General features: G+C 42.5%; 1 protein-coding gene across 8 annotated transcripts in view; it reads left to right on the top strand.

Annotated features, from left to right (window-relative positions):
• ANKRD31 (ankyrin repeat domain 31) overlaps positions 1 to 25,993 on the top strand; it is a 195,420-nt gene that overhangs the window by 122,253 nt on the left and 47,174 nt on the right. For all 8 annotated transcript variants that reach the window (XR_012904845.1, XM_075932280.1, XM_075932281.1 and 5 more), the window contains 5 exons: positions 6,436 to 6,627; positions 8,480 to 8,622; positions 14,123 to 14,282; positions 16,416 to 16,522; positions 17,518 to 17,605. Coding sequence is in view for 7 of the 8 variants with exons in the window: in XM_075932280.1 (XP_075788395.1) it covers positions 6,436 to 6,627; positions 8,480 to 8,622; positions 14,123 to 14,282; positions 16,416 to 16,522; positions 17,518 to 17,605 (690 nt within the window). In the remaining variant the exon portion in view is untranslated. The remainder of the gene's footprint in view (positions 1 to 6,435; positions 6,628 to 8,479; positions 8,623 to 14,122; positions 14,283 to 16,415; positions 16,523 to 17,517; positions 17,606 to 25,993) is intronic.

Raw genomic sequence — 25,993 nt, 5'->3', positions numbered from 1 at the left:
AGTTTAGCCCTGCTGTGTAGATGTGTCCTTAGATACTGTCAAAGGAAGCAATAATCAGATGATGTACGTTGGATGGCAACTGGTGATTGGGATGTTCGTAACCAGGGGTAGTAAGACAGAAATATGGTGTCTGATGTTTCACATGCATGATAAAAAGAGAATAAATTGTTTCAAGTAAACATTACTGAAATGGGAATTCTAAATGAGAAAAATTGTTTGATTTTTTTTATATGGATTTGTTTATCTTGCCAGTTACTTTTGTGGACAAATGGTAATTGTTTCATAGCATGGTTTTTAGAAAAGAAGGAAAGGATATGTTGAGCACTGGAGAGACTACTGACCTGAATACCTTGGCTGTGCGCACTTAGAGATTTTCATAGGTTGTCTCTTCAATTTTATTTTGTCTTTACTCTTTTTGTAGAATCATTGAATGAGCTGGCAAATTTACACATCATTTTTGCAGGTTTGTGTTTTGTGAAATTGTTTGTTTAGTTACCTGACCTTTTCCCCTTATTTGTGTAATTGTGTAAAATATATGTTTATGCAGCACACTGTCTGACACGGCAGCGCTTGCCCTCCCAACGGTCATAGGAGCACTTCCTGCTCCCATCACAGCACCAAGGAATCCCCTCCCTCCCATTATCAGGGGCAAAACTTCAAGTGAACGCTGCCTCAGCAGCACAGGCAGTTTGTTTACAGTCAGTAGAGCTAAACACACCCATACTCCCCTCATTACCTACACGGATCACAAAGGCCTGGCAATTTCTTCCACTTTACATTCGCCTATTCTGACTGATAACATATATCCCCAATCTCTGACTACTCTGACTCCTCCTCCCCCCTCTCAGGGAATGGGGAAGAGTGTGCCTGCTTTTTCTCCTTAGCCATAAACTCAGGGCTCTATAATATCTGCTTATCAGAAACAACCAGATTTTCTCAGAGCTCTAATGGCTCCCTGGGCTCCTTATTTTTGGATGACACTGCCTATGCTTTGTCTCCCACAGTGGCAAATGTTTAATCAACCCCCTCAACAACATAGACAAAGACCATGTAAGACCAAGCATATGGCGAAACCCTGCTCTCCCTTAACCCTGTCACCCCATAGGTCTATACGGGGAAATGACAGTGAAAGCCATTGTTCTCTAATTTCGACTTCTGTATCTCTACTACATTTAAATGCAGTCTCAGGCATGGAGGAGGCAGTTCTGCCACCTACCTCTCATAGCACTGACGATGTTTCCTCTTTCCAAGATCTCTTTAAAAGAGTTTCCAATTACTTGAATATATGTATGGAGGAAGTTCAGGTTTCTCAACATGAACTCACTAACATTCTTCAGACCAGCACAGCAACAAAGATTGCACTCCCTATTAACCCAGCCATTCTGGAGCCCGCTAAAATCCTGTGGAAAACACCTGCGTCCATCCCACCAACATGCAGAAATGCAGTTTGAAAATACTGTGTTCCCCCCAAGGGTTCCCAGTTTCTCTTTACACACCCTCCCCCCAATTCCCTTGTAGTAGATGCTGCGCAGCAAAGAAACAAACAACAAGTTCGTGGAATGAGGAGTACAGGTAGTTCGGAATAGGAAGCCTAGTCCAAACTACCTAGTTCGTGCCGCGTGTAGCCGCGGGGCACGGAGTCCGAACTAGTGGACATTTAAAATTGCGGCGCCCGGCAACATGCAAATGATGCCCGGGAAATTCAAATCCCGGGCTTCATTTGCAACTCCGGTTGACTACATTACCACCCTAGTTCAAACTAGGGTGGTAGTGTAGACATACCCTCACTCAGTAAATATGACTTTAATAACTACACAAAATTAAATACTTTTATTGAAGATATCCCTGATAGCAAGAAGGCACAGTTTGAAGCTCTCGTCTCAGAAGGTCAGATAATATCACAAATAGCCCCGCAAGCACTTGACGCAGCAGATACAGCTACCAGGACTACGGCAACAGCTGTGACTATGAGACGAGTCTCTTGGTTTAATTCTTCTGCCTTTCCCTCCAAGTACAACTATTGGTAAACGATCTTCTGTTCGATGGGGAAAAGCTGTTTTCTGCAAAGACCAATGAGTTGCTCCAGTTGATGAAGGATTCCAGAGCCATATTGTGGTCACTCGGTATCCAAACACCTAAGACAAGACCAAGACAATACAGGTACCAACCATATCAGAGAGCAGGGTCCCACAATTCACTTACCAGTATCAGAGGCAAGACCATGCTCCATACCACCAGAGGGGGTAGAACAGGCAACATAGACGTCGCCCTCAGAGTAATAACCCTAATCATTCATCCCAATCCAACAAGCACATTTGAAACAACAGTCGAGAAATGTAAAATGACACCATATGCACCAGAGCTTGAGATCAGTTCCAAACCTTTCCGTTTTTGTTTATCACCATTCCTATCAAATTGGGTAGCTATTACCTTTGATAAATGGGTAATTCAAACTATCTCTCTAGGTTACACCATCCCCTTTCTCTCTCCCCTCTTCCTCAACCACCCACTCCATCCCTCTTTAGGGACCCCTTTCATGAAATCATACTACAATAAGAGGTGGACCACCTGCTCCAACTAGGAGCCATAGAACCAGTGCTTAAGGAGTTCCATGGAACTGGTTTTTACTCACATTATTTTCTTGTAGAAAAGAAAACAGGTGACTGGAGACCGATCCTTGATCTTTGGTTACTAAATAAATTCATAAGGAAACAGAAATTCAAAATGTCACCCTAAATATCATTATCCCAGCTTTGGAGTCTAGTGACTGGTTTTCTTCTCTCGACTTACACGACGCATATTTTCATGTATCCGTTCGTCCCTCTCAGGCGTTTTCTCCGTTTCACTCTAGGTCTCCAACACTACCAATACACGATACATCCTTTCGGTCTCTGCAGTGCACCCAGGGTATTTACGAAGGTGCTAGCGGTTGTCGTCGCTCATCTCAGAAAATGTGGAATCACAATCTACACGTACTTAGACGATTGCCTTGTCAAGGCAAGGACCAATCAAGACTGCTATCAATATACCATCATTGTGTTAAACTGCCTTCATTCATTAGGATTCCTAATAAATTACGGCAAATCAACACTCACGCCAACCCAAATAATCCAATTCATTGGAGCACAGCTCAATAGGATCACAGCCAGAGCCTCTTTGCCTACTGACAGATTCATCCAACCTATGCGTAGGCATCCCTTTTCAAACCCTAAGATCCCTCTGTAGTTATCACTACAGATGCAACCCTTCCAGGATGGGGTGCTCGTACAGAAGGCCGTACATAACATGGTCTGTGGTCCCTAGCAGACCGTGTGCTCCACATCAACGCCCTCGAACTCAGGGCAGTTCACCTGGAATGCCAAGAATTGCTGCCCAAAGTCACAGGGATCCATGTAAAAATATATACAGACAACACCGCATGCATGTTTTATATGAATAGGCAAGGCGGCACTTGATCACACACCCTATGCTCGGAAACCATAGCACTTTGGAATTGGTGTCTAGCCTAAGACATTCGCATATCTGCTTGTCACCTCCTTGGGGTCCTCAATTCAACAGCAGATGCCCTCAGCAGAGCGCTGCCACAAGAACACGAATGGGTACTCGACTATGTACTCCTCAGCGACATATTCAATCAATGGGGTTTCCCAGATATAGATTTACTTGCCACCACAACCAACAAAAAATGCCCAACCTATTGCTCCAGGGTGGACATGGGGAAAGAGTCCTTTGGGGATGCTCTTGTTATAACTTGGAATGCGCCCCTGCATTACGCCTTTCCCCCATTTCCTCTCCTCAACAGAGTCCTCATAAAAACTCTGAAGGACAAAGCAAAAATTATCCTCATTGCACCCTGCTGGCCTCGACAACCATGGTTTCCCCTCCTACACAGGCTGGCACGGCATCAACCAATCACACTTCCAAATAATCCCAACAGTCTGCATCAACCAAGGATTACATATCGTCACCCTCAGTTTTGGACACTCATCTCAAGGCGTGGTACCTGGATGGTTCACGGGCATAGAGCTGCAGTGCTCCCAACAAGTCCATGACATCCTATTACAAAGCAGGGTGCCCGCAACAAGGAAAACATACGTGAGCAAATGGACTTGATTCGTTCAGTGGGCGATCTTTTGTAACATACGGCCGCATGACGCTCCACTCCCTGTGATCTTGGAATACCTGTTACACCTCAGACAGTCACATCTCTCCCTCAGGGTCCACCTAGCAGCCATTACAACCTTCCACGCACCAGTGGAAGACACCATAGTCTTCGCACACCCGATTTCTGAAAGGCCTGCAGGCTCTCTACCCAGAGGTGGCATCCCCTCAAGAACCATGGGACTTACACTTGGTATTAACAACTCTCACAGAACCGCCATTTGAACCTATGGCGACATGCTCCCTACGCCATTTATCTTTAAAGATGGAATTCCTAGTAGCAATAACCTCAGCCCGCAGAGTGAGCGAGATGGCGGCCCTGATGGCGGAACCACCCTTCATGATCTTTTTAAAGGATAAGGTCACAATGCTACTGTATCCAAAATTCTAACCTAAGGTGCGCTCCCCTTTCCACCAGTATCAGACAATACACTTACCAGTATTTTTTCCAAAACCCCATGCCAACGCATTTGAAGCTCAGATGCACACCCTAGATGTCAGAAGGGCTCTCTCTTTCTACCTCGACAGAACCAAAACTTTTAGATCTTCTTCTCAACTTTTCATCTCCATTGCACATCATAGTAAGGGAAAACAAATTTTATCACAGAAATTGTCACATTGGGTCACAGAATGCATCGTTACTTGCTATTTGCTGAACGACTTACCTTTGCCAATTCCAATCCGAGCAAACTCTAAAAGAGTGGTTGCCACATCCATCTCTTACCTGAGAAAAAATTCTACTGCATAACATATGTGCAGTGGCTACATGGTCTTCAAAAAGCTCTTTTGCAAAACATTATGCACTCACTTCAGGACCCCTCCATCATACTAAACTAGCAAAAGCTGAATTACAAATGGCATACTTACCCGGGAGCGGCCCAAGGCGGGCTGCGACAGCTGGCGCCCCAGGGGGGTGGCACGATAGGCACCCCCGCCTGCCTGGCCATCAATGGCCATGACATCATCATGGGGCGCCACTGCACCCTGTGATGTCATCATCAGGCGCCCAGGCCAGAGGCACTCTAGACAACTGCCTAGTTCACCTAGGCTCACGGGCCTCCCCTGTACTTACCTGATCCAAAATACCTACCTCCATAGGAAAATAGTGCCCCCAGGGACGCCTCTCAAAGAAGAAAAGGAGGTTACTCACCTTCCTGTAACTGACGTTCTTTGAGATGAGTGTCCCTGGGGGTGCTCCACTACTCTCCCTTCCTCCCCTCTACTTCAGAATGCCCTTATGATAACATCTATAACACATTATTTGCCAGGTTCTGGATAGAAAAGGAACTGAAGGGGGGGGGGCTGTGCATGAGCGATGGCACCGAGAGAGGCTCGTGCGCGCCACACATGTGCAGCCCTCAATGCACTGCTAAGAATAATCTGTCAAGAAACGGGATGCTCAACACCTAATGTGGAGCACCCTCAGGGACGCTCAACTTGAAGAACGTCAGTTACAGGAAGGTAAGTAAACTCCTTTTTCAAATCCTTTTCAAATGCGTTTTCAAATTGCGTTTTCTCCATCATTATACATAGTATGAAAGGTGTATAATATAATTTGCACAAAGTGAAATATGTGTTTCACACTGCTATTATACAGCATATTATAGGTAGTTCATAAAGACAATGTATCTGATTTTGTTTCAGTAACATCAGTGTAAATCTAGGGTAACTTCACTGAAGTACAGAAATTATTCTAAACGTACATTTACAGTGTACTCTAACCTGCACTTATCAGGACAGTGTTCAGCAAATTATGAGTTTTCAATTATACTTCACAAGGCATACTTTGTTACAAAATGTATCATAGTCATGTAAAAGTGGTGAACATAACAGTATAGACTATGACACTGTGTTATTAGGAAAACTGTCAGCGCACCTCTCAGTACGTGACCCTATGCAGCTTCCCTCCCATTTCTGTCTAAAGGAGATGAAGTCCAGGCAAGCAGTAATATCTCCTGAAATCAGTCCAGAGAACTGAGGAGGAATTTGGGAATAAATGTGCCAACCTTCCTGTTGCTATACTATGTAGTTGTGCTGGATAACTATGTAATTTCCTTCTTCCATCTTAACCCTGTTGTGCCTTTATTGCAAATTGTCTGATAGTAGATTGTAAACTCTTTGGGACACGTTCCATATGTACTCGGTCTTATTTTTTCCTAAGTAATAATAACAATTAATAATTAAGACAGTGGAGCTGCATAGAACTATTTGAAGTGAAACAGAAGCTTGGCCTGGTTTTCTAATGAGAAATTTTGATGTTCAATATGTCTTTAGACTCTTTACTATCTAGCAAAAAAGAGATAATAACTGCACCTACTCAGCCTACCCATATTACAAGAGCTGGGATAAAAAAGAGAAATGTCAAAGGGGAAAGTCGCTTGCACCTGGCTGCCAAGAAAGGAGATTTATCATTAGTGAAAACTCTAATAGCATCTGGAGTATGTGTGAATCTAAAGGATCATGCAGGTTTGAATGTTTTAAAATTCCTTCTTTGGTCATACTCTCGTTCAGTGTTTCTTAAACTTTTTAAGACCAAGGAACACCAAACAATAATTTTTTTTATGAGGAACACTAAGGATTTTTTTGTTGAGCCAAAAAAAAAAAAATGTCGGGGGGAAAGTTATTAAGCAGAGAGAAAAAAAAAGGGAGGGGTCGCCTGTCCCTTTAAGGGTGGCCATTTTGAATTTTGTTCTCTGTGGCTCGCCTCCAGCTACCTCACAGCACACCGGTGTGCCACGGAACACAGTTTAAGAAACACTGCCCTAGTTATTCAGTTTCGTGGCAATTAAGAGACACATCTTTCCTAATAAAACTCCTTGAGAGATTGGAATGAAGATATTTCAGAAATTAACTTCTCTTCATTATTGGTACCTATTTTATTGAACAAGGAAGTAGCAAGGATTACTTTATTAAGCCATTGCTATCTTTTAATTTGTATTTGCAATCTTTGATACATATGAATATTTTTTCACTATTGTGCAGGGTATTGACCAGCACATAAGACAATGTTATATAGATTATAGAATCATAGAAGATTAGGGTTGGAGAAGACCTTAGGGGGTCATCTAGTCCAACCCTTCTTCTCAAAACAGGGCCAGCCCCAACTAAATTATTCCAGCCTGGGCTTTGTCAAGCCTCGCCTTAAAAACCGTTAAGGGTGGAGTTTCCACCACCTCCCTAAGCAACCCATTCCAGTGCTTCACCACCCTCCTAGTGAAATAGGTTTTTTTTCCTAATATCCAACTTAGATCTCCCCCATTGCAATTTGAGACCATTTCTTCTTCTTCTGTCATCTACCACCACTGAGAATAGCCTGATTCCATTCTCTTTGGAATCCCCTTCAGGTAGTTGAATGTTGCTATCAAGTCCCACTTCATTCTTTTCTTCTGAAGACTAAATAAGCCCAGTTCCCTTAGCCTCTGCTCATTAGTAATGCACTTTATCCATGTTTGTTGCCTTCTGCTGTACTCTCTCCAATTTGTCCACATCCTTTCTTCAGTGAGAGGTCTAAAACTGGATGCAGTACTCCAGACTTGGCATCACTAGTGCCGAATAGAGGGCTCTTCCCTGAGTCTGCTGGCAATGCTCCTACTAAAGCACCCCATATACCATTAGCTTTCCTGGCAACAAGGACACACTGTATTTACGTACTTATATGAATGTGTGTGTGGCTTCATATCCATACACATCACATCCTGTAGTGACATCCATATAATAAATTGCTCAAGTATGTTATAAATTGTAGACTCACTGCATTTGTCATGTACTGTATCTCACTTTCACTTTGCCCACTTGGTTTGTGAATGAAGTGACATTGCTCACAAGTAAAGTTATCTACATATGTAAATGCAGGAGAGCCACTTAAGACAATTCAGGGTTTTTTTTAAAGTAAACTGTAAGGTAGGAGTTTCCTCCTTTCCCCCCTAAATATAAAATTTCCTCCTAAATTACACAGGCCTTCATCTCAGGATGGCCAGCATTCCATTCTGGATCCCTGATCAATTTAAAGTGTGATACCATATGATGCCAACACGTCTAGAAATGTGATTATCAGTATTTATGTTTTTGATTTCTGACATTTCTAATCTATAACTTCTTTGCTGCTATTACTTCTGATAGCATGACTGAAAAGCAAATAATACATTCCTTTAGCCAGTATTGTTTCAGAAAAACAAAGAAATCTGTCAGTTACCAGTCTCCGACCAGAAGTCTGACATAGTCACTTTTTATACAAAAGAGTTTATAATTATCAATTTATGCCCTGTGTGGGTTTTTAGACATCAGAATGACAATCTAAATTTTGATTTGGTTTCTCTAGGCTGGACAGCAATTCATGAAGCTTCCAACCGGGGATTTACTGAGGTGATCGTAGAGTTATTAAAAGCTGGTGCTGATGTTAATAGCAAAAGTCTGGATGGGACTTTGCCAATACATGATGCTGTGTCTGGCGATTATTTCAAGGTACAATTCTAACCATATTACCATGCCTGGCCCTGATTTTCAGTTATGGACATGCAAATGCCACAGTTGTGCATGTAAAAGAAAATGATGGTTTAAATAACTAAATCCAAAAATATTAATAGTGTACATATACAGATTTGCATTAAAATACATAAATGTACGTTTTTAACCTGTCAAAATTCAAGTTTAACATTGAGTTTCTGCTCCCACAAACAATGACTATAGGAGCATCTAAATCAGAGCAGATAACTGCATTTCTTCTGCTACTTTATGTACTATTGATGTTAACTGTAAGAACTAAAGTCTGCTCTGGAGTGTGCATGTAAAACTCCCAGTGAAATAATGGTAACCTCATGGCAGGACCAAGTATTGTCTAGATCATCCCTGATAGACATCTGTCCAAACTGCTCTTAAATCTCTCCAGTGAGTGAGGAGGGTCATGACCCACAGTTTGAGAAACGCTGATATACAGCTTAACTTTAAATACTTAAATAGTCCCGCTAACTTCAATGGGACTAGTTATGTGTTTAAAATTATGCATGTTCATAAGTGTTTGTAGAACTGGGGCCAAAGTCATCATCACATACCAGTGATAAAAAAAAATTCACTTATGTTCTGTATCTTGTTTATATATATATCCAAAATAGTTATTTGATATTTACCAAATTCTGTTAACTTGAAACAGATTTATGATGCTTTGTGCTGCAGATAGTGACACTATGAAGTAGGGATGTGATAGTATATATAGTTAAACAGTAAACTGATGAGTCTGGGCTCATCGGTTAACCTTCACGGTTACATGCAAGCCTTTCCATCTCCTCCGTACTGCTGCCTTTCCTACATACTGCTGATACAGAAGTAGCAGCATGGGGTAGGCAAGAGCCGGTGCTTGCAATCACTGGCTCCCCACAAACACCAGCTCCTGCAGAGCTACCTGCGCACCCCCTGGCACAGGAAAGCTGGCTCCCTGCTTGCAGTAGCTCCTGCAGAGCCGCTTCCTCCTTCCCCCACATGTAATCTTGTAACCACTGAAAAAAACACCCTCATTTTAACATCCCTACTATGAAGATGACAAGCTAAACAGACAATTATGAATTGGTCATAAGAATGGATATACTTGGTCAGACCAAAGGTCCATCTAGCCTAGTATCCTGTCTGCCGACAGTGGCCCCAGAAGGAGGGAACACAACAGGTAATCCTCACATGATCCCTCTCCTGTCACCCATTTCCAGACAAACAGAGGTTAGGGATGCCATTCCTACCCATCCTGGCTAATAGCAATTGATGGACCTAACCTCCATGAATCTATTTAGTTCTTTTTTGAACCCTGTTAAAGTCCTAGTCTTCACCACATCCTCTGGCAAGGAGTTCCACAAGTTGACTGTGCTCTGAGAGAAGAAAACCTGTATTTTGTTTGTTTAAAACCTCCTGCCTATTAATTTCATTTGATGACCTCCAGTTCTTATACTGTGGGAAAGGGTAAATAACTTCTCGTTCTCTTTTTCTACACCAGTCATTTCATAGACCTCTACCATACCCCCCCTTTGTCTACTCTTTTCTAAGATGAAAAATCCAAGTCTTTTTAATCTCTCTTCATACGAGACTCATTCCAAAACCCTAATAATTTTTGTTGCCCTTTTCTGAACTTTTTCCAATGCCAGTGTCTTTTCTGAGATGAGGCAACCATCTCCATATGCAGTATTCTAGATGTGGGCGTACCATGGTTTTATATAGAGGCAATAAGATATTCTCTGTCTTATTCCCTATCCCTTTTTTAATGATTCCTAACATTGTATATGCTTTTTTGACTACTGCTGCACACTGAGTGGGATATTTTTAGTGAACTATATCCAATGACTCCAAGATCTCTCTCTTGAGTAGTTGTAGCTAAATTAGTCCCCATTATATTGTATGTATAGCTGGGATTATTTTTTCCAATCTGCATTACTTTAAATTTCTGAACATTACATTTTATTTGCCATTTTATTGCCCAATCACTTTCAGGGACAGGTGAGCAAAGCCCATAGGTAAGTGGAGAACATGGAGACCTGGGAGATGGGTTGGAAATGGGAGAGTGCATGGGCTATAATGGCAGAGAGAATGGAGGGTCAGGGCAAAACTGGGAGACAAGGTCAAATCAGAATCTTAGATGCCTATATACAAATGCAAGAAGTATGGGTAATAAGCAGGAAGAACTGGAAGTGCTAATAAATAAGTACAATTGTGACATTGTTGGCATCACAGAAACTTGGTGGGATAATACACATGATTGGAATGTTTGTATAGAAGGGTACAAGTTGCTCAGGAAGTGTAGACAGGGAAAAAAGGGAGGAGGTGTTGCCTTATATATTAAAAATGAACACACTTGAAGTGAGGTGGAGATGGACATAGGAGACGCAAGTGTTGAGAGTCTCTGGGTCAGGCTAAAATGGGTTAAAAACAAGGGTGATGTCATGCTAGGAGTCTACTACAGGCCACTTACCCAGGTGGAAGAAGTGAAAGAGGCTTTTTTTAAACAACTAACAATATCATCCAAAGCCCAAGATTTGGTGGTGATGGGGGACTTCAGCTATCCAGATATATGTTGGGAAAATAACACAGCGGGGCACAGACTTTCCAATAAGTTCTTGGACTGCATTGGAGACAACTTTTTATTTCAGAAGGTTGAAAAAGCTACTGGGGGGGAAGCTGTTCTAGATTTGATCCTAACAAATAGGGAGGAACTGGTTGAGAATTTGAAAGTGGAAGGCAGCTTAAGTGAAAATGATCATGAAATCATAGAGTTCACAATTCTAAGGAAGGGTAGAAGGGAGAACAGCAAAATAGAGACAATGGATTTCAGAAAGATGGATTTTGGTAAGTTCAGAGAGCTGATAGGTAAGGTCCCATGGGAATCAAAACTGAGGAGAGTTGGAAGTTTTTCAAAGGGACATTGTTAAGGGCCCAAAAGCAAGCTATTCTGCTGTGTCAGAAAGATAGAAAATATGGCTAAAGACCGCCTTGGCTTACCCACGAGATCTTGCATGATCTAAAAATAAAAAAGGAGTCATATAAAAATGAAAAGTAGGTCAAATTACAAAGAATGAATATAGACAAACAACTCAGGAATTCAGGGGCAAGATTAGAAAGGCAAAGGCACAAAATGAGCTCAAACTAGCTACGGGAATAAAGAGAAACAAGAAGACTTTTTATAAATACATTAGAAGCAAGAGGAAGACCAAGGACAGGGTAGGCCCACTGGTCAGTGAGGAGGGAGAAACGGTAACAGGAAACTTGGAAATGGCAGAGATGCTTAATGACTTCTTTGTTTCAGTCTTCACCAAGAAGTCTGAAGGAATGCCTAACATAGTGAATGCTAGTGGGAAGGGGGGAGGTTTAGAAGATAAAATAAAAAAAGAACAAGTTAAAAAACACCTAGAAAAGTTAGATGCCTGCAAGTCACCAGGGCCTGATGAAATGCATCCTAGAATACTCAAGGAGCTGATAGAGGAGGTATCTGAGCCTCTAGCTATCACCTTTGTAAAATCATGGGAGACAGGAGAGATTCCAGAAGACTGGAAAAGGGCAAATATAGAGCCCATTTATAAAAAGGGAAATAAAAACAACCGAGGAAACTACAGACCAGTTAGTTTAACTTCTGTGCCAGGGAAGATAATGGAGCAAGTAATTAAGGAAATCATCTGTAAACACTTTGAAGGTGGCAAGGTGATAGGAGACAGACAGCATGGATTTGTAAAGAATAAATCATGTCAAACCAATCTGATAGCTTTCTTTGATAGGATAATGAGTCTTGTGGATAAGGGAGAAGCGGTGGATGTGGTATACCTAGACTTTAGTAAGGCATTTGATATGGTCTCGTATGATATTCTTATCAATAAACTAGGCAAATACAACTTAGATAGGGCTACTATAAGGTGGGTGCATAACTGGCTGAATAACCGTACTCAGTGAGTAGTTATTAATGGTTCAAAATCCTGCTGGAAAGGCATAACAAGTGGGGTTCCGCAGGGGTCTGTTTTGGGACTGGCTCTGTTCAATATCTTCATCAACTATTTTAGATATTGGTATAGAAAGTACGCTTATTAAGTTTGCAGATGATACCAAGCTGGGAGGGGTTGCGACTGCTCTGGAGGATAGGGTCATAATTCAAAATGATCTGGACAAATTGGAGAAATGGTCTGAGGTAAACATGATGAAGTTTAATAAAGACAAATGTAAAGTGTTCCACTGAGGAAGGAACAATCAATTTCACACATACAGAATGGGAAGCGACTGTCTAGGAAGGAGTACGGCAGAAAGGGATCTAGGGGTTATAGTGGACCACAAGCTGAATATGAGTCAGCAGTGTGATGCTGTTGCAAAGAAAGCAAACATGATTCTGGGATGCATTAACAGGTGTGTTGTGAGCAAGACACGAGAAGTCCTTCTTCCGCTCTACTCTGCGCTGGTTAGGCCTCAGTTGGAGTATTGTGTTCAGTTCTGGGTACTGCATTTCAAGAAAGATGTGGGGAAATTGGAGAGGGTCCAGAAAAGAGCAACAAGAATGATTAAAGGTCTAGAGAACATGACCTATGAAGGAAGGCTGAAAGAATTGGGTTTGTTTAGTTTAGAAATGAGAAGACTGAGGGGGGAGATGATAGCCATTTTCAGGTATCTAAAAGGGTGTCATAAGGAGGAGGGAGAAAACTTGTTCATCTTGGCCTCTGAGGCTAGAACAAGAACCAATGGGCTTAAACTGCAGCAAGGGAGGTTTAGGTTGGACATTAGGAGAAAGATCCTAACTGTCAGGATAGTTAAACACTGGAATAAATTGCCCAGGGAAGTTATGGAATCCCCATCTCTGGAGATATTTAAGAGTAGATTAGATAAATGTCTAATAAGGAATGGTCTAGACAGTATTTGGTCCTGCCACGGGGGCAGGGAACTGGACTTGATGACCTCTCAAGGTCCCTTCCAGTCCTCCTATTCTATGATTCTATGATTCTTTGGTGAGATCTTTTTGAAGCTCTTCATAGTCTGCTTTGGTCTTAACTATCTTGAGTAGTTTGGTATCATCTGCAAATTTGCCACCTCACTGTTTGCTGCTTTCTCTAGATTATTTATAAATAAGTTGAATTGGATTGGTCCCAGTACAGACCCTTGGGAGACCCCACTAGTTACCTCTCTCCACTCTGAAAACTTACCATTTATTCCTACCCTTTGTTTCCTGTCTTTTAATTAGTTATCAATCCATGACAGGATCTTCCCTCTTATCCCATGACAATTTATATATATTTAATAAATAAAAATTCAAAAGTATAAGACATGGAACTAAGTAGATAAATGCCAAAAATACTTGTAAGAAAGATTGTTGTGTCTCTCTTCTCCTCCCTCATATGTTTCTTTGTCTTGTTAGAATGTTAACTCATCAGAACAGGAACTGTGTCATCTAATATGTTTGCATAGTATCTAGCACATTTTAGGGCTACTATGATTATAATAATTAAGAACTATGTTGTAGGCAGTCAAAATTCTACTACATCATGGAGCAAATCCTAATGAGAAGGATAAGCATGGGAAAAATGCTTTGGCTGAAGCCTGCAGTGATGAAATGAGAGAATTGCTTAAGTCTTATGGTGCTACTGACAGTGAAGTTGCTTATGAAACAACTGAGGTTACTGGTATGTTGGCTATTTCATAACGTTAATAACAGAGTTGTATCTTTGTCTCATGGAAACAAACATACGGAAAAATGTTGCAAGTTTGCTTGATTGTTTCCATGCCAGGCACAGGCATTTTCTAGTGATAGTATATCATTGATAGTTATGTATCTACTGCAGGTTGGACCTCCCTGGTCCTGCACCCTTTGGACCTGATTGGTCCCAGATGAGGGATTTTGCCAGACCAGGGGAGGTCATTTCTGGGACAGATATTGCCGGACCAAAGTGTACTGGTTTATAGAGGTGTAACCTGTAGAAGTTTTACCCAGCGTTGTTTGGGTCTTAACTCAATTTAAAAAAAATTAAAATGTGCATGCTTTATTTAAATCATTGCTTTAGGGTGGGGCTGGGAATGAGGGGTTCAGTATACAGGCTGCCAGAAGGAAAGGGGACTACCTCAGTCCTCTCTCACCACAACACCTTAGCGCCAAGTGAGAAGTGCCTCTCCATGGCTGCTGCAGCTCCAGCAAGCACAGCTCAGGCAGGGTGCATGTCCCCTCGCTGGTACAGGTCAGGTTTGTCTGTCTTGTGCTCCCCAGCCAGAGTGAGGAATGCAGAAAACTGTTCACTTTCCCTTCACTCCCTGATGAAGGGGAACAGCCAGCGATGTTCTTGTATGAATCCGGCGGGAGGGGGCGCTAGTCCCCCTCCTGCTCTCCCTAAAGGATACGTGGGAGGTAGAAGGAAGGGCACGTGCCTTGGGACTGAGGCAGTCCTGGATTGCCTTGGGGCTCAGCCAGTCCCTTTCATCTGCCTGGTGATTCTGTCTCTTTCTGTATGGTTTTGTGAGAAGCAATCCCATTCCAAGTATCTCCCATTTTCCTGGAACAACCAAACCCTTACCTTTGTTTAAGAGGAAGCAGTATACAAAGTTTGGTGGTCCTCACTCTTTCTATTTAGGAGGAGTTCTTGAATAAACATATAGATGGATGGACAGACAGACAAACAGACTATTTCAAATATATAGTAGATATCATTAAGACAGTCAAATGTATGTTACAGATTGTTTCCTGGTAAAGTCAGTGCAGCTAAACAAAGATGTATTTGGTCCTTTAATTTTTGTTAGTTTTCTGTATTTCTCCCACACAAAGGGTATGTCTAGACTACAGGCTTCTGTCAACAAAGAGCGTCTAGAATACATCCAATTCTGTCGACAAAGCAAGCCGCTTTGTCGACATGGCAGTGTAGATGCAAAGTACAGTGTAGATGCAATAATGCCTTCTGTCGACAGAGCTCTGTCGACAAAAGGTGTTATTCCTCATAGTATGAGGTTTACAGCTGTCGACAAAACTGCTGAATTCTGTCGACGTTATGTTGACAGAACTCAGCAGCAGTGTAGACGCAGGTATAGTTTTGTCGACAAAAGTCCACTTTTGTCGACAAAACCCTGTAGTCTAGACACACCCAAATCTTGTAGTTGTGCATCCAGAACTGGAATAATGTCTTAGTGGGTCTCTAAAACATAGTATTTAGCTAACTTGATTTTATTTCATTTGCATATACAATGTTGCTTTTATATTATGGTCTGCTTTTGAGTCTTAGGATACATCTACACTGCAAGCTTATTTCAGAAAAAGCTAATCTGGAAGATATCTTCCAGAATAGCTTTTTTCAAAATAGAGTGTCCATGCTACAGGGAAGCCTCAAAATTAGTCCAAGGCAGGGTCCCCTAATGTGGACATGCTATCTTGATTTAGAGCCCCAGGAGAAACTGGGGAGGAATAACTTAGAATGTCCCTGGTGAGGGGCTATTCGAAATAGCAGCAATAGAGCGTCCACACACAGCCTCTTCCAAAATAGCTTTTTCGGAAGAGGTGGTGTTCCTTGTAAAATGAGGTTTACCATCATCAGAAAAAGGCCTCCATTCTTTTGATTTTTTTTTTTTTAAATAATGCAATTGCTATGTGGATGCTTGTATTGTTTTTCCAAAATAACTGCCGTTATTCCAGAATAACAGTGCATTGTAGATGCACCCTTAGTAATTTGAATAATTGGCATCCATTGTATTACATTAGTTTTATACGAATATTACCATAATTATATTAAAATTATATTTATTTTCTTTATTAATTGTGTGTGTATGGTGGGATATAGGCCCTAAAAGGTCAAGAAGACCAACACATACTTGTTATGATTGCTGTAGAAAGGCTGATGTTCCATTGGTTTTGCACCAAGATATGACCAGAGAGAAATGTGGCACAGTAAGTATAAATATTGAGTTTTTTAAATATTGCTTTACAGTGCAGTACATTTCTATTCTGTATATAGCTGTGTTGATTGAATAATGTAACTATACCATGTGTTTAGATAAACTAATGATCCCTAAAATGCATGCCGAGAGCACCAGCACGTTCTGAAGCTGTGTGAACACACTAAAGAAAAGTTCAGTTTGTGCAATCTATCTCCATCTGTTTCTGTTCATGTTCCTGTGCATCTATACTTCCTGTATAATTACCATGCTACTTTCACAAGGTTGGAAAATCCCAGGATCAATGAAGTCTCATATATATCACCTCAACTGGCAGCACTAGAGGTGATGAAAAATGCCTGTCTTTAAACTATTAATACCTAGAGCACTAAGCAGTTCATTGCAGCCACAGTTGCTGCTGAAAACACTCATATTGTACTGCAGAAATAAAACAAAAATTCTGGACCATATGGTTACACAGGAAACTTTGAAACCATTAACCAAATGTAAATTGATGCAGTGTTTTGCTCCCAAATCTGCAAATAGCCTGAAAAATGGCTTTGAATATCAACATTAATTATTTCACTGCTGATCATTTTAACAGAAGCTCTCAGCTAATGTGCTTATCTCAACTGCCTCTCACTTTTCCACAAATGCCAGAAAACCCAGGTGCCTCATCCCAGCTGTCAAAATCTTCAGCTTACCCCGACAGCTTTTGTGATGCAGTTAGGCTTGTCAGTACAAAAATCTTCAACATAACAAAAGTGTAAAACATGAGAAAAGATTGCATAGATTGAATTTAATATAATAAAGCACATGGGCTGCTGTAGTGGTTACATACTAGTTTGTTTTCATACTTAATTATGACTCTCTGTTTTCTCTTTAAATGAATCAACTGTGACAGTGTGCTGTGGAAGCCAAGAATATTGCCACAGAATTTAGGTTCATTATACAGTACCTCGTATTTACCTTTGTAACAATAAAATTAACTATGTTTGTATTTGATAGCATGAGTCCATTATTGCTACATTACAAGATATAGAAAAGAAGCAGGAAAAACTGTTGCTGTTTGAATTAAGAAACACAAAAGATGAAGGTAGATGTGAATTTAAGTTCAATTTTAATCACCGCTCTATAATATGCTATCATTACTCTAATATATTGCAAAGTAATAGTATCTTCTTCCGGAAAATACAATTTGAGAAAATGGTTCTAGGTACTTACTATTCAAGACTTTTAAAGTAGGGGTTCTCGACTTTTAGTATATGTACCTTTCAGGGTGTTTCAGTTATTATCTGGGATATGCCAGATGATAAAAACAAGCCATTTTGTAGAAATGAAAATATTACCTTTTCAGTTTGAACAAATCAGTTTAGGCATAAAAACATGAGTATCTGAGTAAAATCAGCAAGCAATAGTCACAAAGAGCTCAGTAACTCAAGTTCAATACTATTGATAAGGATCTCTTATTCATGATTGGACATAGTTATTTTGGAGCCTCGCCATACCTACGAACTATGCATGTATATGCACAAATAAATACAGCATTTTCATTCCAGTGCAATTATAGAGAACCCCAAAATTGTCAAAAAATAAAAAATGTGTTAGGCAAAATGATAGGGCAGATTCATAAGTGCTGGCACTGGGAGGTGTAAATTACCTTTGCCCCCTGGTTCCAAAAACAGCTTAATCTCAAAAGAGGATATCTAATGGTACAGACCTCCTGCCATCTCAGAATTTTTGCTGGCACAAATCAGCTTCAGTTTATTGCTGCAGATTCATAAGAGACATGCTGGCAGACATGGCTGAGGGAATTTACTTAATAAGTGCATCTTCTGGCTTCACTCAACATTTTGCCTTCCCAGCTAGTGCTGTCCATTTTCTGGCAGATCTGCCCATTTGTGATCATTCTCTGTTTCCCTAAAGAAGGAAGTTATATCTGTTGTTCATCATTGAACCCATTCCTAATGTAATTTCCATTGTTGGGGCCCAGTATTTACGTTTGCACTAGCAGAAGCCAGCATAAACTCAAGCTGAATATAGACTCGTGTCTTTTAAACTAAAATTGAGTTCCCGCATAGGTCAACAGATACCTATTAAAAGAAACATGAGCTAGAGAAAAAGTTGTTCCTGTTTATGGAAAAAGGGAATGAAAAATATGTAGGTGATGGTATCTAAAAGCTTTTCAAGTATATTTACAGTCAATTGCTTAGCAGTGGTGGACTAGTCAATCCAACCCATGGGGTGTACAGCTAACTAACTAGATAAAAGTTGAGAGCTGCTGCTCAAAATGATTACATTTCCTTGTGTTTGAATAACCAGACAAGCTCCTTATATGACTGAAACAGAAATCCACCCAGTTTCATATAATGGAAATAAAGAGTATTAGACCTTCTCTGGCTAAGGTCACAAGAAAAATTGTCCTGATGTTCTTTATTTAAGTCCCTTGTGGCAAAACTAAATAATTTGGTGCCATTTAACATAAAAAATAGTAGTCACTCAGGAAGAAGCATAAGAATGATCAGCAATATAAAGTTGCATTGGATTTATGAAGATAAATTAGCAATACTATTACATTCATTATACCCAGCTCTTAAAAATACTGTGATCTGCCACTTTAATAAACACGGTATGTTCATACTTCACTTATTTTAGTAAATAATACATACATATAAATAAATACAGTAATATGGAGAGAATCAGCTTCCTGGAAACATTCAATGAGTTGGTTTTTTTTTTTTCATCCTGTAAATGTTCCCTTTTCAGGTGTAATGGTTGATAAAAACAAAAAAGTGTATTTCCTGGTAACTTAGGGGTTTGATTTTATTTGGTTATCAGATCATCGCAGTGGCCTCAATGGGAACATGTTAGTGTGATGCTTCCTGGGGATGCCCAGGGTTGTGAGGCACCTTGGTGCCACCTGCTCTTAGTGGGAATGAGCCTTCATGGGTCAGCTCCATGAATGCCCTGTCAATAGGCATTCTTCTTCGAGCAGTATCCCTGTGGGTGTACTCCACCTTAGGAGTGCTGCAGCATGCCTGGCCAGAAGCTTTTACTAGCAGTGGCTTTGACAGCTAGCTCGCACATGCGCAGAAGCGCTACACGCGCTAGGCAGCTAATGCGCATGTGTGAGATACGGTCACCTCAGTTCCTTCTCTGCCGCCGGCGGCATCGGTTGGAACCCACAGTGCACTTGCAGATTTCTCCTCAGAGAGACAGCTAGTCTTCTCCTTTACTTAGTTAGCCTTTTCATTATATTTTTATTATATTTTTACTATCCTTCAAAAAAAACAAAGACCAAGTGTCTCCCTCAAACACGGAGACTGGCGCGGGCTCCACGCCCTGTGCTTCCCCTTTCTTGCACCGAGGAGTTTCTTTTCTCTCAGCTTCAGCTCTAGCCTCCTCACATAAAGCTGAGAGATTTTTTTTTTCACAGATTTAAAAAAAAATTTCCTAATCTTTTTCACAGCATTCTCCCAAGCAGGGGCTCTGCTTTAAATGCTGTTTTCTCCTCACGGGCTGTCAGTCACACTGCCAGGCTAGCACTCTCAGGCTATGTCCACACTACGGTTTTCTGCTGCAAGAGGCAATGCAAATGAAGTGCTGATTAGCATATTGTTATGCTTCATTTGCATAATCTCTATCTCCTCCCAAAACCCAACCACCCACTCAGTCCCTCTTCAGGGACCCATCTCACGAGACTATTCTACATCAAGAGATTGACCACTTGCTCCATATAAATGCAGTGGAAAGAGTTCCACAACAATATCAAAACACCAGCTTCTACTCCCAATATTTTCTCACGGAGAAGAAGTCAGGGCACTGGAGACCCATTCTCAGTCTGAGCTCTCAACAGATACATCCTGTTCCAACGCTTCAAGATGGTTCCCTCTCCACCATCATACCCTCCCTCAACAAAGATGACTGACTGGTGACTCTTGACCTCCAAGACGCGTACTTCCATGTGCCCATACACCCTGTGCACAGGAGGTACCCAAGATTTACTGCAGGGAGACATTTCCAGTATACAGTATTTCACCTATCCATGGCACCAAGGGTTTTTTCCAAGATCTTTGGCAGTTGTGATGGCCCACCTGCAAAGACAGGGAGTGTCAATTTATCCATATCTTGACGATTGCTTTATAAGGAACAAGTCATTCCAGGAAACTCAGGACTCAGTCACGACCATCATGTTGCTCCTCTGTTCACTTGGCCTTCAAATCAACCTCTCCAAATGCCAGTTCCAACTAACCCAAGTACTAGAATTTATAGGAGCTCAATTCGATTGCATCCATGTTATCGCATCCTTATCCCATCAGAGGTTCCTTGCAATATTACAACTAGTACAGCTTCACACCATGGCTTCACAACTTCCTGCCAGGGCATGTCTCCAGCTACTAGGCCATATGGCAGCAGCGACAACAGTTGTCCTGCATGCCAGATTACACATGAGGTCTCTACAACACTGGCTGAGCACAGTAAAGTGATGTTGGGTAAATAGCCTACACAAGCTGGTCTCACTTTCAAACATGGTCCAACACTCCCTCCAGTGGTGGTCAGAAGCACAAAATGTGTGCTGGGGTCCCCTTCCACAGGGAAGCCCCATAGTTCACCATTACCACAGATGCATCGCAACAAGGCTGGGGAGCTCACCAGGGTACCCTCACCACACAAACACAGTAGACCCACATGCAGGCCACAATGCACATCAATGTGTTCGAGCTTTGGGCAGCATAATATGCCTGCCAGCATTTTGTGAACCATATTTCCAACTTCACAGTGCAGATCTTTACGGACAACCAACCTGCAATGTTCTATATAAAGAGGCATGGAGGGGCAAGGTCCTACCCCCTCTGCAGAGAGGCAGTCTGTTTATGGACTTGGTGCATCACTCACAACATAATATAAATTGCCTCACATTTCCCTGGCAAAGACAATATAACCACAGAGGGTACATCTACACTAGCCCCCTAGATTGATCTAGGGAGGCTAATGAGGGCGACCAGAATTGCAAATCAAGCCCGGGATTTAAATATCCCGCGCTTGATTTGCATGTTCCCGGCCGGTCGCCATTTTAGAAATTGACTAGCCCAAAGTAACTGCCGGCGTCTACACACGGCAGTGAAATGGGATTCCGGAATAAAGCCCTAAATTGAATTAGGTGGTAAACCTCATTCCACGAGGAATACCACCTAATTCGATTTAGGGCTTTATTCCGGAATCCCGTTTCACTGCCGCATGTAGACGCGAGCAGTTACTTCGGGCTAGTCAATTTCTAAAATGGCGACCGGCCGGGAACATGCAAATCAAGCGCAGGATATTTAAATCCCGGGCTTGATTTGTAATTCTGGTCACCCTCATTAGCCTCCCTAGATAGATCTAATGGGCTATTGTAGACGTACCCAGACAGACTCCGCAGGAATTCTTCTGTGAGTCACGAAGGGGAACTAGACCCCTCATTCTGCATCAAATCTTTACACAATGGGGCTTCCTGCAGATCAACTTGATGGCCACCAGTGCCAATAAAAAGTGTCCATGCTACTGTTTATGTGTGAGCATTGAAACACAATCCCTAAGGGATGCATTCACGTTACACTGCAGGACAGCCCTACTATATGCTTTCCCCTCCATACCGCTTCTCCATCAAGTAGTCACCAAGGTATGCTTAGACAATGCCAACGTCATACTGATAGCTCCAGACTGGCCGAGACAAACCTGGTATACGTATCTACCGCAAATGTCAGCCAACCACTCACGGCTCCCACATCTCCCACGGCTCCCACATCTCCTCACCCAATGTCGCAGTCGCCTTCAGCATCCTCATCTCCACACCCTGAACCTTCAGGCCTGGCTCCTCAATGGCTCACTTCACTAGAAGCAGAATGTACAGATGAAGTCCCAACATATCCTCCTTAGCAGTCGGAGAACATTCACTCGCAAAACTTACCTGTTCAAGTGGTGTCGATTCTTCACATGGCCTCACCTCCACAATCTTGACCCATCTTCCACTCAATTATCCGTGGTCCTGCAATACATAACCGAACTCAAAAACTCGGGGCTTATCTACCAATCAAACCTCTGGCTCCAGCCTGGGACCTCAGTTTGGTTCTGAGGGGCTTAACTCGTAAACCGTTTGAGCCTATGCCGACCAGCTCCAGGCTCCGCCTCTCCATGAAGGTGGCCTTACTAGTGGCAATCACATCTGTCAGGAGAGTCAGTGAAATTGCGGCTCTGATGGCAGACTCTCCTTTCACCACCTTCCATAAGGACAAGGTAGTCCCCCAGCCTCACCTTAAGTTCCTGCCGAAGGTGCCCTCTTCTTTTCACTGTAACAAACCCTATTAACTTACCAGTCTTTTTTCCCAAACCCCATGCCAACCAGACAGAGGCCATACTCCACACAATTGATTTATGGAGGGCAGTGCCATCTCGAGCCATTCTTGCTCCCCGGGCAACGGGCGCACGGCACATGCGCGGCTCCTCCCGCCAAAGCGTGCGGCTCCCCTTACAGCTGTAATCAGGTGCCACGCGGCCCCCGCCCCCGGGCTGTAACGGGTTCCATGCACGGCAGGGGTGGGGGCTGCACAGCGCCTGATTGCAGCTGTAAGGGGTGCCGCGCGCCTGGGGGCGGGGGCCGCGCAGCACCCCTTACAGCTGCAATCAAGCACCCCCCATAGGTTGGCACCCCGGGCAGCTGCCTGGTTAGCCCCCCCCTTAATCCGGCCCTGACGGAGGGCCATTGTGTTCTACCTGGAAAGAACCAAGCAAATTCAGAAAACCAACAGGTTATTCGTATTAAACACCGAGCAATCCCAGGGACACCCCATCTCATCCCAGAGGATCTCAAAATGGATAGTGGATTGAATATGCTATTCTTACGCATTCTTTGGTAAAGAACCACCTGCAGAACCAGGGCAGCATCAGCAGCCTATGTACAGGGTATCTCTCTGTCCGATATATGCAAATCGGCCATCTGGTTCTCTACTCATACATTCGCTGCTCACTATGCTCTGGACTCCTACATGTTCAGAGAAACTGTGTTTGGACATACAATCCTTACCATGGTCCAAAAGGACACGACACTGTCCAAAGCTCTCACCTCCAGTGGATAAACTGCTTGTAGTCACCTAAGGTGGAGCACCCACAGGGATACTCCTCGAAGAGGGATACTCACCCTCTGCAGTAACTCGATGTTTTTCGAGATGGGTGTCCCAGTGGGTGCTCCACCACCCACCCTTCCTCCCCTTTGTTTCGGTATTATTTCCATACTTTTCCGGGGCAGAGAAGAAACTGAGGTGACTGTACCTTGCGCATGCTCTTTAGCCGCCTAGCACGTGTAGCGCTTCTGCACATGTGCAAGCTAGCTGTCAAAGCCACTGCTGGTAAAATCTTCCAGCCAGGTGTGCTGTAGCACCAAAACACCTAAGGTGGAGCACCCACAGGGACACCCATCTCGAAGAATGTCAGTTACTGCAGAAGGTGAGTAACCCTCACATACAAACAATGCCCTCCAGGCCCCCTCAGAACACGTTTCCTTTACATGTTACTAATGGGATATTTTAATCTTATGGGTGTCCCACTGCAATGCTTAGCCCCTGATCATTGAACACTCACAGAATTACCAGACCTGCTCCCAAAGGAACAGAACACAGCAGCTTACCAGTTACATTATACTTAATAGACAGTTCTCATATTTGTCTTTAGTGATTCTAAGTATATGTTTATTTAACCAAGAACCGAGATTCAAATGATAGCAAGCAGAAATAATGGAAACAAGGATGGAATATAAGATAAAATCATAACACATGTACTAGACCCTAAACTTAATTAACAAAACACTGTCTTATTTAATTAAGTTTAACTCTAATGTATTTCCAGTATTTTTAGCCACGTCTGGCTGTAATTTTTTTTCACTAAGCAAGCATATAGTTAAACAGCCTACTTCTTCAATGAAGGACCACCGGTGTCTCCTTGTATTTTCCTTATATAGCAGACTGATTTTTTATCTTAGTCATAAACCAAAAACCCTCATGTTGTTTGTACATTTTTGTAGATTTTGTGATCACCTTTTGAGTTTTCATTCTTGATTAGCTGTTGATTTTGCATGCAAATAAACTTCTGCTGTAAGATACACCTTAGCTACCCTCAGAGACATTCTGGTGACCTGTCTTATGTACCGTACGAACACAATTTTCAGTATATGTACATAATTCCTCACATACTATGCATTTTGCAACATCTGTGATGGGGAGTGTGACAAAGGCTTTCAGTAGAGACCTTACTTGACACTTTTGGGCAAACTATGTGGCTATCAGATTTAGGGGGATCCCTGTAAACCTTTTTCATGCCTGTGTCCTCTGCCATTTGGCATATAGAGATTCCTGAGTCAAAGTTGGTAACTGCACTTGTGATGGTGTTGAATCTTTGCCAGTTGAGACCTCGCATTTTTCTATTGTATTGTCAGCCAAAAAAAGGGCATCTAATATGAGCATTTAAAAATTATTCCTTCTTTTGTTTCAGAAAGAAATACAGGCAGTCCCCGGGTTACGTACAAGATAGGGACTGTAGGTTTGTTCTTAAGTTGAATTTGTATGTAAGTTGGAACTGGTACATATTGTAGGGGAAACTCTAGCCAAACATTTCTCCAGAGCTCAGTTTTATTCTCCCACACCTCACTTCCCTCAGTCCTTTATTCTCAAGCTGAGGTGTCTGCTGAGAAAAGCCACTCCGCGTCTCCCTGGTCTGCTGGCGGGGGCGCTAGCTTCGCGTCTCCCTGGTCGTCTGGAGGGAAGCAGCTAGTGCGGGGTTTCCTCACCCCGTTTGTAAGTAGGGATCCGATGTAAGTCGGATCCATGTAACCCGGGGACTGCCTGTATAGCTAGCAAACTTAGTTTCTAATCTCTTTTTCTTTTACAGTCTTTTTCTCTGGTGTATGTTTTGATACAGTATGTAGATCCTTCCATGGATATAAAATGTATATCTATGGCTGTGGATAGCCACAGATATAAATTGGATAGCCGCAGAGCTCTGTTGGGAACTTCAGTGGCAAAAGCAGCAGCACGTCGGGCCACCACTCTCCAGTGTGTCTGTATTGCTCCCTAGCCATGCCTCCTGGGCAGGCACCAAGTTCATTGACAGCTGTCCCTGGTCATGATAGTGTGTGCAAATGGCGCACATGCCTTCAGCCAGGAGATGCAGACCCCTGCAGGGATGGGTCTCCTATCTGGGAGTATGTGAGCTACTTGTTCACACTAGTGCAACTAGGGACAGCTGCTGGTGAGCCTGGTGCCCATCCCAGAAGTTGGGGCTGGGAGCTGTACAGCCATGCCAGAGTAGCTGCCCATGCGGGGCACTAGCCCAACATGCTGCTGCTTTTGCAGCTCCCAGTAGAGCCCTGAAGCTCTGCAACTGCAGATACCCAATTTATATCCATAGGGATACCTGTATCTGCAGATATAAATGTTGTGAAACTATTGTGCATTGT

Source organism: Pelodiscus sinensis, chromosome 6 (genome assembly GCF_049634645.1).
Source record: "Pelodiscus sinensis isolate JC-2024 chromosome 6, ASM4963464v1, whole genome shotgun sequence".
NCBI lineage: Eukaryota > Metazoa > Chordata > Testudines > Trionychidae > Pelodiscus > Pelodiscus sinensis.
This window is presented reverse-complemented; position numbering and strand designations above follow the sequence as displayed.